The following is a 17,983-nucleotide window of genomic DNA, read 5'->3' as shown; positions in this document are numbered from 1 at the left end:
AGTTCCAGTCAAGGGCCCTCCACATCTTGTGGGAACCTCAGAAATCGATTGAACCTAGAGCGGCCTTCAGCATCCACAAAAAGGGCCGCCAATTCTCAGGGGAGGCTTCTCATTTTCCGAACTGCCTCAGTTAGGTCTTGCACCATGCCTTCCAGTGTTGCAATTTTAGTTTCAGCCTCTGCCACCCTTCCCGTAAATTTCTTTAGCTCTTGCCAGAGCAGTGCCACATCTGTTCCAACCTAACCACTTTTGGTCTCCCAGGCCTGGCAGGGGGAATCAATAGCATGCAAGATGGCCTCCGTCTCTGGGTAGGAGTTGTACCCCCGAGGCTGCAGTCCCCTGTGCTTCGGTTCCCCTGCAGCATTTGCTGCATCGCTTGCCAAATTTGTCCAATTTCACTTGTTTCGGCTGCGCTCTGTCTTTATGATAACAGGTGTCTCAGCCATTGGGGATGAACAGATTTGGAGTGGATGTCCCGCCAGTCCCCTCACCCATGTATGAGCAGGTTGCACGAGCAGCGAAGTTGCAGTGGGCTGCTGATTCAGGCTGGCATCCTCCATCTGCTCCTCCAGTGTCTAATGCTGTGCCTCACTATCGGGGTGCCCCAAGCATGTGGCGAAACCTTGTCTACCTGCCAGGTTCCTTCCCCAAGGGCGGGTCTCAAGGGCTTCTTCCCTCGGGTTGGCATTTGGGCACTGTTTGGAGGGGGGGGTCACCTGCCTGTTGTGCTTCCCCGCCTCCAAGCGGTCCTCCCTCACGAACATGGTCTTTCGCCGCACCTGCGATCGCTTGCGCCTCTCTCGGACGGCACAGGGGACAGGTCGCTGGAGCAGCAACCTCCTCTGCATCTCATTTTACTCCCAGGGCCCGCTCGCTGCCCTTCAGTGTCCAGGGGGTGATGTCACCACCCCGCCGTGGAGTTCTGGTTGCCCCTGAACTTGCACGTTCAGCTGTGCCTGCCCAGAGCATCTTGGGCGCCATCTTAAGTCTCTTGTGCCCTCACTGGGTGGGCTCAGCTCCACACCGGGAGCTGCACCTATCACCCCCAGCTGCCACCACATTGTGCCCCCTTCTCCCAGGGGCCTCACACCAACTGGGGAGGTCAGATGCGTATTGGCAAGTGTGGGAGCGCTATGGTATGGTGGCCATCTTGCACTGCCAAACCAAGTCTACTTTTCCACTGAATTTTAATCACTTTTTAATTCAAAAGTTAGTTTATTTCTGCAATCTACACAAATAACTCATTGATGAATTCATAATTTTGTCTAGTTTTGAGACATGCCTAGTTTTCTGGTTTCACCAAAGAATTTCCCATCTTTTACCACCACAGACTACAAGTATGTTGAAACCGCGAAAATATTGGAAAAATGGACTTCCAGTTGGAAAATGCAAAAATTGTCTTTTACAACTATGTATGTTACTAAAAGCTGGGAAGATGGTGATCTTAGCACAGCAAACCTTTTGTTGATATTTTTACAAAAATATAATGTTTCTTGCTCAGCAGTTTTTCCCATTTTTCCAAATATCTCAAAATGTTGCTAATTTGTGACTATTTTTGCTATTTCCTACAGGGAAATTCACAAACCCTGGTCACCTTTAGAATCCCCAACATTTGGTAAGAAAGGACACAAATTTGCCATGGATTCATTTTGAGGAATCAAAGATATGAAGGCTTAGGTGCAACAAGCCCCAGGAAACGTCTCAGCGGCTAAAGGGTTAATAATGTTATGTTATGTTATCTTAACTGGGTTTATAAAGCATGCAACTGCCTCAGCAAAAAAGGCGTCCCGGGGCTAGCAGTAGAGGGACAGAAACAACAAAAGAACTCAAGAGAAAAGTAGGAAAGAAGAGAGGCAGAAAAAGGCAGGATTACAACGCAGGAAAAAGAAAGGTCTTGATGGCTTTACGGAAGGTCAGCAGGCTGTTCATACTGCGAATATGAAGAGGCAGCGAGTTCCATAGCTTAGCTGCCAGACAGCGAAAGGACCGCCCCCCAATACGAAGACGCTTCACGCGGGGAATCACGACCAAGTGTTGCCCGGGGAGCGAAGCTGGCAACCAGGAACATAAGGTGTCAGCAAATTGGCCAGAAGTCTAGGAGACGCAAATGTAAGAATTTTAAAAGACAAACAAAGAACCTTAAATTCAATTCGCTTAGCTATGGGCAACCAGTGTAATTGTCGGAGAGCACCAGCTGTAGCGCACCTACACGGAAGCCCCCGCAGAACTCTGGCAGCTGCGTTTTGAACTCGCTGCAGGCGCACCACCTCAGCCTGGTTAGCTCCGAGAAGGAGCGAGCTGGCGTAATGAAGTCTTGATAAGATCGCCGCCTGGACAATTAGCTGATGGGTGGGAGGGTCGAAAAACCCCAACAGGGGTCTAAGTCCATGAAGAAGACCGAAACAAGTCCCAGCTACCTTCTTGGTGTGGTCTAGAAAACTGAGGGAGGAGTCCATCCAAACTCCCAAGTTTTTAACCACTGTCTTGGGAATAGGCATGCTGCCAAGAGTGGAAGGCCACCATTGCTCATTCCACAGGCTCCTATTCTTCCCCACCAACAGCACCTCGGTTTTATTAGCATTGAGCTGGAGGCAGTTGGAATTCATCCACTCCGCGACTGCCGCCAGACCACTTCTAAACTTAGAAGCGTCCTGCATAGAATCGGCCACCACCAGCTGTGTGTCGGCGGCGTAGGAGACCATAGAAAGACCTTTGTCCCTAGCCACAGCCGCAAGGGGTTGCACATACAGATTAAAAAGTACTGGACTCAGAGCAGAACCCTGAGGCACCCCCTGCCCAATGCCCTGGACACATGAGAGAAATGGCGGGGCGGTCACTTGGAAGGTTCTCCCTGACAGGAAAGATCTAAACCATTCCAAGGCTAAGCCAACAACACCTGCCTCCTCCAAACGGCATAAAAGGATGCTGTGTGAAACCGTGTCAAATGCGGTGCTGAGATCTAACAATATCAGTGCCGCCGTGTGCCCTGTATCCAGAATGGTACGCAGATGTTCGGACACAGCCAAGTGAGCCGTCTCCGTGCGGTGGCCAGGGCGGAAACCATTCTGGGAGGGATCCAGGGTGACATTACTTTTGAGAAACCCAGTTAGAGTGTTATTAACATAAGCCTCAGCGATCTTAGCTACGAGAGAGATGGGGCGAAAGTTTTCCAACTTAGCCGGGTCCATCGACGGTTTTTCCAATAATGGGACCACCATGGCCTGCTTCCATGTCTCAGGAACCACCGCAGTAGCAAAGGAAGAATTGACAACCTGGCATAGAAGGGCCAGGAGCACAGAGAGAGAGTCTCTGAACTGGGCGGGCTTCAAAGGGTCGACCGGGGAACCCGATTTAACTTTACCGCACAGCAGAAGAAGCTCTTCCAGAGAGATGGAAGGGATAACCTCCAAGAGATGTGTGGGAATGACCCATGAAGGGCAGTGGAAGAGGGAGGCAGCAACGGGAGCGACTTCTAGATAGTATCCACTTTGTTCACAAAATAAGTAGCCAGAGCTTCACAATGTTGCTTAGAGCTGATCACCGAAGTAGTGGAGTTTTTTCTAACTCTAAGATCCTTAATTATTTTAAAAATACATGTAACCTTATTTTGACTAAGTTTAATTTCCTTAGCAAAATAAGCTGCCCGGACAGAATGTATAGTCCTGTGGTAACTTTTAATTGCAGCCTGGTAGCAGGCTTTGGCCCCGGGATCATAGTTCTTTCTCCAGGTACGCTCCAACCTTTTACAAGATTTACGGATCTCAGCTAGAGATTAGTTGAACCAGGGATTAGAATCAGAGTTGCGGCCCTTAGACCATTTAGCAGGAATGAGGGAATCAAGAGCTTTAGAAATCCAATTGCAGAGTGATCTATAAGATACGTCAGGATCACTGTGCCCTTGAGGGGGGTGAGCAGAAAGAAGTGCATGAAAATCCTCAAGCTTCAGTTTGCGCCAAGGGCGTTTAAAGGAAGACCGTTGAAGAGCTCTGTGAGGAAGTTCGAAAATCGGGAAAGACAATGGGACCAAATAGTGGTCCGACCAACATACGGGACTAGGGCTCTCCACAGAAGCATGGGGAATATTAGAACAGACAGGGTCCAATAAATGTCCGGCCGTATGGGTAGCGCCAGAAACCAATTGCATTAATTGACAGGCCGCCAGGTCTGCCTGCAAACTGATATCACTGTCGTGATTGAGGTAATAATGCAAGTTAAGGTCACCCAGAACATTGAAATTAGCTGTGCTCATAGCCAGAGTGCTAACAACATCGATAAGAGCTAGTTTAAACTCTTTGGCTGGGCCCGGGGGCGATAAACCAACAACCCTCACATAGTGAAGTTGGCGCTAAAAGTAATGCTGAAACGAGCACACTCGCAGCCCTGCACCAGTTCCTCTACAAACGAGCAGGAGTAGCAGGATTTAAAGATAACCGCGATGCCGCCCCCTCTAGATTTCCTACTCAGGATCAGAATACTATAGCCTAGAGGAAGCGCAAGCCCCGGCTCTGCCACCATATCATCACTGAGCCATGTTTCAGTGAGAAAAAAGACATCAGGGGTTTTATCCTGACTCAGATCATAGATGTCCAAATAATGTTTAACCAGGGACAGAACATTTAAATGCAGGATTAGAATGGGGGCCCTGGGAGCAAGGGGAGCGAGTGGAGTGGGGAAGACTGGGTGAGAGTTAAACCCACAACTGCGACAGCAAAAAGGCCCCTCCATATAACCTAGAGATGGTGAAGCGGTACAAAAGGGGGTGGTGATGGACGGAGCATCAGAACCAATCAAACACTCACACCCAGTCAACAGATCTGGGTTTGATCCATCACCGTTCTTTAGCCCACTCTGCCACCCCAGAGATGGTGAAGGGCAGGCGTCAATCAGTGTGTTAATAGCCAGCAGCTCCGTTTTAGAATAGGAAAAACATCCTGACAAGCCGCTACCAGCGTGTCTTGCGGCGTCCAGGCGTGGACGGGCGCAGACGGGCTTGCCTAATGTAAAGAGGAAAATGTTTATTAATGTAAAAGGTCTCATAGTTTCTCATCCTGTGGCAAAGCCAACAGGCCTGACGTTTTATAACTGCACCTGATTTACTATATATGGTGGTATTGTAGTTTTACGGCTTACGGTTTGTAAAAACCATTGAAGATTTCTACGTGGGCTAGTCTGCACTCACAGGGTTCAGTTGACTTCCGTGACATTTCTTTAGTATGTACCATATGTAGTTTGAGAAGCCCTTTAGAAGGAGTTCCCAATGGTTTCTCCAGCTGCCATGTTTCATGCAATTTTGTGCAAAGCCTTTCTCATTGCAACTATTAAAATACTTTTGCTGTTTAAAGCACTGACTGTTCATTGATTCATTGAGTTATGTATTGCATGGCTAACTTCGGCTTTTATAGCTCATTGCAACCATCTTAGTAAGCCTTGGACTTGCCTACCTTGCTACCCTTAGAGTCAATTGCAAAAAAGGGGTACTTGCTTGCCAGCCTGAGCGTCTGAAGTACCTGAGCCCTTGGACACCAGAAACTAAAGATATCTTAAGCCCAGTAACTTCTGATTGGCCTGCAACTCTCTGACCCAGATTTCTCAAAATAGGTATTTATTTGTATGCTCTGCTTCACTGGATGGGGCAGAGGGTGTGCAATGCTTTCTCGCCAATCTTTCCTGCCATTTTTTGAAGACGTGAAGTCTGGCAATATCATACTTCACAAGATACAGGGCATTGTGGTAGCCCACATGTGACAACACACATCCTCAACCAAAGCAGTGTGCTTATGCGGGGGAAGAGAAAAGAAAATATTCTTTTGTATCTTGAGGAATGGAACCCTGCAGCATAGACTTTCTGAATTTGATGCGATAGATCCCAGTTAAAAAGAATAACACTGTTTTTTAACTTTAACTGTATGAGATGTTAAAGTGCCAAGTTGGGGAATCCATGAGGCAAAGTACCAATCAGTGATATCCCCTCAGAATACCAAAGGCTCCTTCTTTTCATTATTCAGTGTTAAAAAATGGCTGCCGGAACTTCACTTTTTTGATGTTCTGGTGGCCCAATGTGCCCCAGGATATTTACATGGCCACGTAAAGCCACTCTACGTGGCTTTTCACAGCCTTGTAAATATGTGCCCCTTTCACGCAGAACACTGTGTGAAAGGGATTGTTACATGGGTGTTGCTGTGGGTAAAAAAATAAAAAAACACCCATGGAATCTGAAGCATTCCCAGATTCACGAGAAATCGTAAACCTGGGAAAGCGTCAGAATCTCACGCCAACCCAGGGGTGGCATTAGGGAGGCACAAGGAGGTGAAATGTTTTCATTTCTCCTCATGTTTTCCTTTCTGCAGCACACATAGAAAGAGGAAAGCACCTGAATTGATTGATTTTGTGCAGGAAGGTGCAGCGCACGGGAAAAGGACATAGCTCTTTTGTTTTGACGTAGGGCAGCGCAGCAAGATACCTTGCGGCGCTACCCTACGTCAAAACCTCATAAATGAGGCCCATTATGTATAAAACCTGAGAAGTGTGAATGCCACTTGTGGATACAACTAAGCCCATAGCCATTACAAAAAGACCCATGCATTCTAACATTGATGAGATTCAAACTACCAATAGCACTCAGATGCTAATTCATTCTGTCAAACACCTTTGTCTGATTTTATATTTATTTATGTCTTTGATTTAATGCTTAAGGTACAGTTGTGTAACACGGAAGGCATTGAGAGTGCACAAATGTACATGATTTCTTACTGCGTTCAAATGCCCATAAGTACGAAGCATATAATATTTTCTTGCAGTATGTGTAAATATTCTTGTGTTCCCCTGGCTGTCTTTCTATCCCTCACTTCCCTTTAATTCTCTTTTGCTTCTTCTCTTATTCCCACTATCTCTCTATTGCTCAAACTCCTTTGTATTTCTATAATCTAACCTTATAACTCTTAATGTCCGTTTCCTTCTTTTTTTGTTTGTTTCCTTCTTTTTTCTAATTTCTTTCTTTTCCTTTCCTTCTGTCTCCTTTCAATGTCTCTAAATTCCTCCACTTATTCGTGTAAATCCATTGATATCAATACCATCTTCATTTTTGCTACATGTTTCATTTCTCTGTAAGAATGTCTGCATCTACTTCTTCAACTACCTGTAATGTTGCACTCACAATCTACTTGCTCATGTTGGCCCTTATCTTTCCTTAGAATATTCTTCTTTTCTCAACCAATGTTTTAGTTTCTTCTACTACTACATAGTTTTCATCTAATCCAGCCTTTGTTCTCTTCACTTTCTACTGCTGCCATTCTCTATGCCTATTTATTCCTTTCCATCTTCCTGCTCTTGACTGCTATCTTTCATTTTTTTCTCTCTAATCACATAATACTATTTCTATGCTATTGTGGTCTACCCATTTTTTTCTATTTCCTCTTCACTCTCTGTATCTCTTCTAGTACCTCCTTCTCCTCAATGACCACAATCCCACCTTCTTTTCCTCCCTCATAGCCCCCATTTTATGCCACCTCACTCACCATTGCCTCTTCATCTATTGCTTTCTTGCTCCTTGTCTATATATTTTTCTAAATAATTATCTCACTGTGACATTTAATAAACTTCTCCCTTTAGTTTCATACTTGCTCTGCTTTACATTAACATTCCTCCCTTTTCGTATTCATCTATCCCTTTTCCTTTCTTATTTCTTTTGCCTCCCTTTACATCCTTCTACCTTTGTTTATGCAATCCTCTCGGCTTGTTCTTTATCTATACCATTTATTCTTTTTTCTTGACCCATCTATACCCTACGTTCATATGTTTCTCTCCCTCCACCCCTCCTTTCTTTTGAACCCATCTCATCTGCTTCTCAATTGCAGATTCAAGGAGCTGTAATAGTTGCTTCCTGCCTCCAAATTTTGATGGGCTTCTCTGGTCTTATTGGAGTCGTCATACGTTATCTTGGACCATTGACAATCGCCCCAACCATTTGTCTCATCGCTCTGCCTCTCTTTACTTCAGCAGGCAGAGATGCAGGCTCACACTGGGGGATAGCCGCCATGTAAGTTAAACGTTGTAACTCCCAAATATACACATGTGATACACTAAGCTATAGATTTTAACATGTTCTATTTTCCATTTTCCTAGAAACAAAACAGACTTAAAATAGTGATATACAACTCTATAGTGTGTTGATTTCATCATGACAAGCTTATATTGCCTCTCCCAAGACCAATGCAAGAAGAGATGAGCAGTAAAAGGAGATCAGAGAAGAAAAAAAAATCAATAACATAAATCCTACTGTAATAAAGTTATTTATTTTGATAGGGTTGAACAAAGGGACAGTTGAGGGGAGGATGAAACTGTCAATGCATCCAACCTAATATTGGTTTAGTTGTGGATATTTCCTATCTGTGCAAAGTACAGCTGCTCTACTAATTAAAAGCTATAAGTGTTTGCCGTTTCCCAGGCCAGAGAAGAGGTAGTTCTTTTTTTAAAAATTATTCTTGTTATCCAACAGTTGCTCTGTATACATCAATGTGTACCGAATTAAAAGCACGTATAGCAAGTCAATATGGAGAGGTGCAAACCACAACAGTTTCAGACAATATTTGCATCATCGAATATGTCACAGATACATTCTAATAGGCACAGTGTACCGGAATGAACAGTTCAAGTAAGGACTACCCACTTCCCACCCTCTCACACAACCCCTGGCTTTCCTCAGGACTCTCTATATTCTTTCCAGTTACCCCATATTTTCTCATACTTTTGGGGTCATCCCCGTCTCTGATAGACCACACGCTCTGACAGTTGACACCAGTCTAGGTCGTTCTTTCAGTCCCGGATAACCGGGGGTCTACTTGCCCCCATGTTTTTGCAATATTCTGTTTAGTCATCCCTGCTGCCAATGTCAACTATATTATAAGGTACCGGTCCAGGCCTCCTTCCCAGAAATGCCCAACACCAACCATCTAGCCTCCAGTGGAACCTCAAGGCCCGTAACAGCAGTCATATCCAGTGTGACCTCCCTCCAATATGAAAGACCGGTCCACAGCCTCTGGCACTAAGGGCTGGGTCGTACCGACCCATGTGGTGCAGCATGGATCTGGAATAGTGGGATCTGTGTAGTATGCGTAGTTGTATAAGACGGAAACTGGCCTTTATGGCTATTTCTCTGGGGTTCTGGTTGGCCTGCACCCAGCCATCATCTTATATGAGCCCATGTCTCTCTCCTAAGCCTCCCTTAGTGAGTGGAACAGGTCCAGTGAATTATAAATTATTTTCCGGTACACTAAGGAGACTGCCTTAAAAGGCATTGGGTCCAGTAACGACCGGTCCTCCAGGGGCAAGGACTCCAGTAGCTTTCCTCTCTTAGGTAGATGGCACCACAGTGCATTTCTCAGTTGTAAATATCTAAATTGCTCCCCAGCCCCCATGTCATACTCTGTCTGGATGTCTGCAAAGGACAGAAGTGCTCCCCCCCTCCAAATGTTCCCCAGTCGGTCAATTCCTATCAAACCCCATCTAATGAGGCCCCTCAGTTTCTTCACCTCCCCAAGGTGCTCGCTGTCCCACAGTGGAGTCGTGGCGGTCAGTCTACCTTCCCAACCCAAATGCCTTTTGGCTTCATGCCTAGTCCTAACAACTGCCTGAGTGGGGCTGGGTAGTGTGCTCATTGGCATCCTGTCTTATAGGATGGAGGGATATCCCTGCTCTCCAGCGGCCTCACGAACGACCCTGTAGGCAGGTTCCTCCCTGTCTCCAAAAACCCATTCATTAATGACCATCAGTTGGGCAGCCCAGTAATAGCCCCGGTGGTCAGGAACTGCCAAACCACCCTCGCATACTCCCCTTTGTAACTTCTCAAGGGAGATCAGCAAACTACCTCCATTCCAGAGGAGTGTGCACAATTCGCTATTGACTTTAGTAAAAAAGTGCTGTTGCACCCTTTACCGGGTGTTCTGCAGGGCGTACAACATGCAGGGGAGGGTCATCATCTTAAAGAGGACGGCCCTGTCCATCAAAAATATTGTCAGCGACCTCCAGTGAGCCACATCCTCCCTGTGGAATTACTCTACATCCCGGGTCACCAAAATTCTCGGGTATGGAATGCCCTCTGTTGTCACAGGAGCCACGCATGCTGATGAAATAAATGGACTTCCTGCTTTCAGTGGAAAGATAAGGGACTTGTCCCAGTTGATCTGATAGCCAGAGTAACTCTCAAAGAGGCCGAAAATATGCAAAATTCTATGCACCGAGAAATGGGGCCGCAAGACATATAGTAAAATGTAATTGGCGTACAGGGAGATCCTCTCCTCCCACACCTCTCCCCTCTGGATCCCCCACAGGAGAGGGTCCTGCTGGACCAAGGCTGCCAGAGGCTCCAAGACCAAGGCAAAGATCATCGGTGATAGGGGGCATCCCTGTTGCGTGCCCCCATGTGGCATGAACCCGGATTGGTCTGGGTGTATCACTGAAGTTATGACCCTCACCAATCCCAAAGCATTGGCCAACACCTTGGCCTCTACATTAAGCAGTGATATAGGCCTATAAGTAATGCAGGCCGTGGGAGGCTTGCCTTTCTTGGGAAGAACGACGATTGTGGCCGTTTTCTGATCCATGGGAAGGGCTCCATCTTCCTTTGCCATTTGAAACATGATAGGTATGTGAGGAGTGACCTTACCTGCAGCACATGTGCTCTGTTTTGTTAAGGTCAGTACCTGTTCTGCCAGACGCTTGGTTGTGGAGAGCAAACCATTTATTTGTATTTCCGCTACTGCTACCTTCTCTGAAATTTTGTGTAAGTCAACCCTGAGTGGATTGACCTCTGTCATTACAGCATCTAGTTTAGGCTTGATAGGGGCTATAGAGCTGTGTAGCTCCTGTATGGCAACCATAATTGTGCGCATGAAAGGTTCCCCATCCTGCTGTAGACCCCTCCCTAGAATCATGGATTTCCCTTCATGAGTCAATGGCTCAGCTGCCGACATCTTCAATGTGTACTTATCCAGGTTGCTTTGTTGCAGGGGTCCTGGAGCGGGCCCTTCATCATTGCAGAGTCCACTGCCCTTTTCACCTCTCCTACGCCCTCCAGCTATCTCTCTGCCCACTCCTGCCAGTGAGAATACCCCAAGTTGCAACACTGGGCCCATCCAATTCCTCAATTAATGTTCGGGTCTCCGGTGAATCAGCTGCAATCTCCTCTCATCCACATGGCCCTCTACTCCTCACCGCTTCGGCACGCAGGCCGCAATTCTGGGTCGGCGCCAGTTTGCCCATCTTGCATGGGACATGCTAAAGGGGCTTCTTCAGAGCCCTCTTATCGAATTGCAGGGGGGGCAGTTCAGCTTCAACTCACCTGCTTTCGTGCTCCTGTCAGCTACCTTCTTGTCTCAGAGATTCTCCCTGGACCTCCAGCGTCCGTCCGGGCTTACGTCAAGGACCAGCGCGCCTCCTTTTACAGTGTCGTCGGCTCGGTTCCTCGTCCGACACACAATCTGTCGCTCACCGCGGGTTTCGTCTGCTACCTGTGTGCTTGTTCTTGTTCCCTGGGGGGTGCCTATAACTTTGCTCCAAGCCCCCAAAACCGTAAGGCAGCGGGCGCCATCTTTCTCAGGCCTCCCTCGATGCTAGCGCTCTCTTTGGCGGGATCGTCCGCCTCATTCCCGAGCTTTCAAAATATCGCCAGTGGGTATAATAGCCCCTCTCTCGCTAGGACAGGGATGATCTGTCAGGATTTCAGTTTGGATGATGAGGGATTAGCCCCGAGCAATAAAGAGCTTGCTCAAGAGGCAACCTTTTCCTCAGTCTGCAAGCCATGGTCCCCCATACATTTTCATAATACTTTGCGAATGCTTCTGCTATATCTGCTACTGTGGTATGCACCCCACCCTTACGATCATGAATTTCGGTGACCCAGTTCCTGTCTCTATTGTCCAACCAGGCTATGATTTTGCTAGCTTTATCGCCTACAACATAAAACCGACTTTGGCGGTGGAATTGGTGCCCTGTGTAAACGTCTCTGTGTGGCCAAGCCATGTGCCCTTGCCTCGTTTACGGCAAGGTACCCTCAGTTCTCGCTGTTTTAGCCAGAGGTGATGGACCTGGGATTCCTCCCTGTTACCCCCCTCTCCAGGGACTTGATCTCCCTCTCCAGCTCCATCTTTCCATTTAATCCCAATAAGGGCCTGAGTGTGCCCGCGCAGCACCGTCTTGAAAGCCTCCCGCAAGGTGGACGTCGAGTCAACTGACCCCTCATTCACCTGAAAGTATTGGTCTGTGCACTTGTTTATCTGGTCTTGGAATTTCCTATCCTTTAAGTGCCAAGCCGCTATTCTGGGTGTTAGCCCAGTCTCCTTGGTTGGCCCCGATGACAGGTCATCACCGGGGAATGGTTGGAGATGCAGCACCCTAGATGTGATCTGTTGCTGTCGCGGTTTACGCCGTCCTGTTAGGTAAACATGTAATCCAATCGGGGACAGGCCACCATGTGTGGCCGATAGATAGGTAAACTGATTCATACTCTGGTGGTGTGCCCTCCAAAGGTCCACCAATCCCATGGAGTTCACGCAGAATTGGAGCTGGCTCCAAACCTCGTATTTCTCCCCTCTCAGTCCTCCTGTCTCACCCCAATGCCATCACATCGTTCATGTCGCCGCCCAGGATCAAGGTGTCCATTGGCATTTCCAAAAGAGGCGTCAAGAGCTGAGAGAGTGTCCCCCTGTAGTTTGGGTGGCACTAACTCCACCACCCTGATTGATAACCTCGCCAACCTCGGACTCAGACAGCTCATCACAATGCCCACCCACTCCGCCGGCCACACACTTGAACCCATCTTCTCCGCAAGCCTCCACGTCACCTTTAACCACATCACCGAACTCCACTGGACCGACCATCGCTGCATCTACTTCACCACGCACCACCGCACTCAACAGATCCCCCACCGCAGTTGGAGCAAAATCACCGAAGACCAGCTAAACACCACCCTCGCCCAAAGCCCACCTGCGGATCCCACCAACGCCGACACCGCCGACCGCAACCTCAGGCGTTGGATCGACAACTGCGCCAACACTCTCAAGAAACCCTCCAACAGACACACTAACAAGAAAGCCAGCTGGTTCACCGCAGACCTCCAGGCCTCCAAGCAAACCTGCCGTACACTAGAGAAGAAATGGCACACCGAACATACACCAGACAGCTACGCAGCCCACAAGAACGCCATTCGTAGACACCATCACCTCATCATATCCGCCTAAAGGGCCTCCTTCAAGGACCGACTCGACAACAACGCGCACAACAGCAAAGAGCTCTTCAACATCGTAAAGTAACTCTCCAACCCCAGCTCCAACACCAACGACATCCCACCATCTCAAGACCTGGGAGACTCCCTTGCCACCTTCTTCCATCGCAAGATCGCAGACATCCACGACAGCTTCAACAACCTGACCACCCCGACACCCACCGACACCTCAGACCCCGCGGCCACCACCCACTTCGATCCCCTGCTCGCCTGGACCTACATAAACGAAGACGACACCATCAAAATCATGAACACCATCTGCTCCGGCTCTCCGTCAGACCCATGCCCACACCACATCTTCAACAAAATCAGCGCCACCTTCACACCCCATCTCCGCTAGGTCTTCAACATCTCCTTCGAGACCACGACCTTCCCGGAGAGCTGGAAGCACACCGAGATCAACGCCTTACTCAAGAAACCCAAGGCGGACTCGAGGGACCTCAAGAACTTCCGGCCCATCTCCCTGCTCCCGTTCCCGGCGAAGGTCATTGAGAAGACCGTCAACAGACAGCTGACCCGCTACCTCAAGGAGAACAACATCCTGGACCCGTCCCAGTCCGGGTTCCGCAGCAACCACAGTACCGAGACTGCCCTCATCGCCGCCACCGATGACATCAGGGCCCTGCTGGACAACGGCGAAACCGCAGCCCTCATCCTCCTGGACCTATCAGACGCCTTCGACACTGTCTGCCACCGCACCCTACGCACACGCCTCCACAATGCAGGGATCCGAGACAAGGCTCTGGAATGGTCCACCTCCTTTCTCTCTGGCAGAACCCAGAGTGTCCGCCTCCCACCTTTCCACTCCGAAGCCTCCGAGATCATCTGCGGTGTACCCCTATGATCATCCCTCAGCCCAACATTTTTCAACATCTACATGGCACTGCTCACCCACGTCGCCCAACTGCACGACCTCAACATCATATCCTATGCCGACTACACCCAGCTGATCCTCTCCCTCACCAAGGACCCCCTCACCACCAAAACCAACCTCCACAAAGGATTGAAAGCCGTCGCCGAGTGGATGAAGAACAGCCGTCTGAAGCTGAACTCAGACAAGACAGAGGTCCTCATCCTCAGGTCCACACCCTCAGCCTGGGACGACTCCTGGTGGCCTTACGCACTGAGTGCAGCACCGACACCCACCAACCACGCACCAAACCTGGGGGTTATCCTCTCGACTCAACACTCTCCATGACCAAGCAAGTCAACGCCGTCTCGTCCTCCTGCTTTAACACCCTCCGCATGCTCCACAAGATCTACAGGTGGATCCCCACCGAAACAAGATGAACGGTCACCCAGGCCCTCGTCAGCAGCAGGCTGGACTACGGAAACGCCCTCTACGCAGGAGCCTCGGCCAAACTCCTGAAATGACTTCAGTGCATACAAAACGCCTCTGCACGCCTGATCCTCGACATCCCTCTCCACAACCACATCACAACTGAGAGACCTGCACTGGCTTCCCGTCAACAAGAGGATTACCTTCAAGCTCCTCACCCACGCACACAAGGCGCTGCACAACACCAGACCGGCATACCTCAACAGACAACTCACCTTCTACATCCCGAACCGACAGCTCCACTCCGCCGACCTCGCCCCCGCCTCCGTCCCCCGCATCCAAAGAGCGACCACTGCGGCAGATCGTTCTCCCACCTCGCCGCCAAGACCTGGAACACTCTCCCCATCCTCCTACGGCAGACCCAGAAACTACTAACCTTCAGGAGGCTTCTCAAGACCTGGCTATTCGAGCAGTAGCAGCACCCCTCCGCCCCCAGCACCTTGAGACCCTCATGGGTGAGTAGTGCGCTTTACAAATGTTTGATTGATTGATTATACCTGCCTGTCTGCAGCACAAATCTGCCCATCGAGTCATGCTACGTGGCCGGGCGTGAATGGTGTAGAGGACCTCAGTCCTCCACACCATACACGAGGGTCTGCACTCTTCTGTTCAGGGCTTTGTAATGATGGCCTTTTGAGTGGGTCTCCTGCAAGAGGACTAGGTCCAGGGCATGATGTTGTATATATAGCAACACTAGGGTACGTTTAACCATGGAGCCCCGACCATTCCTGTTCCAGGACAGGATTTTCAGGTCAATGTGAGCCTGTGTCCCCATGTGATGTAGGACTGCGGGGTCTGCCCTGTGCCCCTCTATGGTTGGGTCGCTCCCTTTGTCTCGCCATATAACCACAAATATACATGATGCACTGTGCAGCATCTAGAACATAAAACAAAAACAAAGCTTTCCAATGACCTCTCTACTCCCTGCTACTCTGCACTGTGGTTCGAGAAATGCCCATCCCCCCATTTTGCAGAGCTCCTGTTGCCCTAAACTGAACAATGAGGATTTCAAGGGTTGGCTGCCCCACCACGAGGTTATTAAATGCTCAAGTCACTCACAGACCATTGTGAGACCGATTGTATTGTCATTTCCATGTGTTGCCCATAGATTGATAATTCGCACTGTTCCTCGCACTCCCGCCCCCCGTTCACTCAACGATAAACATTTAACATTACTCTACCCCGGGTCCACCCTCACCAGGCTAGAAAGTGTGTTGGTGCCTCGCTCCTTCTATGCAGGCTAGTGTGTTTGTGAACGATCAAAGTCTACGTAATGGTCCCCAGTCCGTCTAGACCTCAGTCCCCATGACAGCACTTAATGTTAGGCCATTGGGTACTCATCCCACATCCAGCATTGTCTCTTATGACGCCTCTTCTTCCGCCACGTCGGTTTACTGACTGTTATTGAGTGCTGGGGAATCATCGCCCTGTCGACCCGGTGGGGGGATGCCCTTTCCTGTCCCCTGAGGTCGCCAACTCTGAGGTACGCTAGCCCTCCAGCTAGTCCCACGCTTCTGCTGGTGATGTAAAGAACCAGGATTTCCTCGAAAATACGTATTTGTCCATCTTGTTAATTTGAGGCGGTTCTTGGCCCCGAGAAGGGGTACTTTTTGTCTTCAGTTTTCAATCGGACATTTTGAAGTCAAAGCTGTGTTGTAATTTCATACAGTGAAGCTTATCACATCTTGAGTGGCCATGGATATTGCTACTCTTCAGAGCATTGGTGGCTTAAATTTAATTGCAGATTTGGGCTGCAAAAGGCATCCAGGATACACATTTTCTATCAGTTATTTATCTGAAGACCTTAGGCGCTCTCCAATCTTCAGTACTCTCTTAAAGACCAGGGCTAAATCGATATGCATATGGCTGGTTTCTGTATGGAATATTACATCGGGGGGAAAAACACTGGAATGGAATGCAGCTCAGAATGATTACAGATGGTTGATATTTATTCAAATATTCCATCCATCAGTTTTTTTGTTTTTTCAGTGAGACACCCTGAGTGGCATGGTAGGCCCAAACGTAGGCCCCTTAGCTCATGGTACCTAAAGGACTTGAGTTGTACCTTACTGATGATACTCCATAAGGCTGAATCAAGTCTAGGATCCCAACCAGACAGCCCAGGCGTTGGGACTCGAATGTCCCTTGTGGGGGAAGACTAAAACAGATGTTCATATTTTGAGCCCTGTCTGGAAGGGCACAGTGGAGCTTGATTTAGCGTGTGGGAAAGGCAGGTGATCTGAAACAGAAAAATATATAAAAATGACTCTCAGATCCAGGGAGAAAAAAGCCAAGATGCGAGTTATTAGTATTTTGTTTTCAAAAACAAACCTCTGCTTTTGGATTTTGTTTTTGAAAACCTTACAACCGCTCAGCAAACTTTCAATGCCTTCAGAAGAGCCGCCATTATCTACAGATTGAGAGTAGGTTTTTATAAAAAATAAACAAAGAATACAGATGATAGGGCTTTTTAAAAGGAACACAAATATGGAGTTGAATTACGCAATAACTGTTATTTTTCTTATGCTGAATCAATACGGAAAATTGTGAGAGTTTTGGAAAATAAATCAGATGCTGCTAGCAATAGAGGGAAGTGCAATGCTGACGTTATTGCGTGTTCATGGACAAATCATTTCAGATAGTTTCTGCAGGGACAGTACCATAGCCATTCAGTTCTTGTTGTGAGACACCGGTTATCAGCGTAGCCTTGTTCCAGACCTAAAATTGAGAGGCTGTGCAGCATTCTTGCACCTGTTTTGTTTTCTTATAATTTGTTGTCTGTTGCAGGACATGCTTCCTCATCATTGTGTTCTCTCAGTATCTGCGCAAGATTCCAGTGCCGTGTCCAACCTTTACCACAGCTCGGAAGTGCCACTTCACCAGACTTAACATCTTTCAGCTTTTCCCGGTGAGTTATTGTTTGGGCTTCTAACAAACCTCTTAAGGGGCAACTACTGCAACTTAACTAGAACATAGGAGCACTAGACTGACCAGGGTCTAAACATGTTTTATGTTGTCAGCACATATATGAATTTTAAATCTGGCATGTCAACATTTTGAGTAGCCCCTTTAAATACTTGATTTATGTTTTGTTGGAAAGGTTATGTTTTCTATGTTGGACCTTGGTGAACAAGACCAATGCAACCTTATTTTAGCTTGCACAATTGAACTACACTGCACCTTGGTATGCAAGGAACAGGTGCTCCTCACTGTTATGTGTTCCATCTATTGGGTCACGGTAGTCAAGGGCCAGTAGAACCTCAACCAGTTTCCCTTCACTACAAGGCGATTCATTTGTCAGCCTGTTGCTATGCAAATGTCAATAATAAAACAATGTGAACCCTAGAAAATAATGCCCTGCTTTTTTC

General features: G+C 48.1%; 1 protein-coding gene across 1 annotated transcript in view; it reads left to right on the top strand.

Moving 5' to 3' along the window:
* The window catches only part of LOC146854207 (solute carrier family 23 member 1-like), a 379,286-nt gene that overhangs the window by 219,039 nt on the left and 142,264 nt on the right, over positions 1–17,983 (top strand). Inside the window, exons 5-6 of the mRNA XM_085651987.1 lie at positions 7,854–8,035; positions 17,403–17,523. Of these exons, the coding sequence (XP_085508113.1) occupies positions 7,854–8,035; positions 17,403–17,523 (303 nt within the window). The remainder of the gene's footprint in view (positions 1–7,853; positions 8,036–17,402; positions 17,524–17,983) is intronic.

The sequence above is a fragment of the Triturus cristatus genome, chromosome 4_1 (genome assembly GCF_964204655.1).
Source record: "Triturus cristatus chromosome 4_1, aTriCri1.1, whole genome shotgun sequence".
In the NCBI taxonomy this organism is placed as follows: Eukaryota; Metazoa; Chordata; class Amphibia; order Caudata; family Salamandridae; genus Triturus; species Triturus cristatus.
The sequence above is the reverse complement of the archived record's forward strand: the minus strand, read 5'-3'. Positions and strand labels throughout refer to the sequence as shown.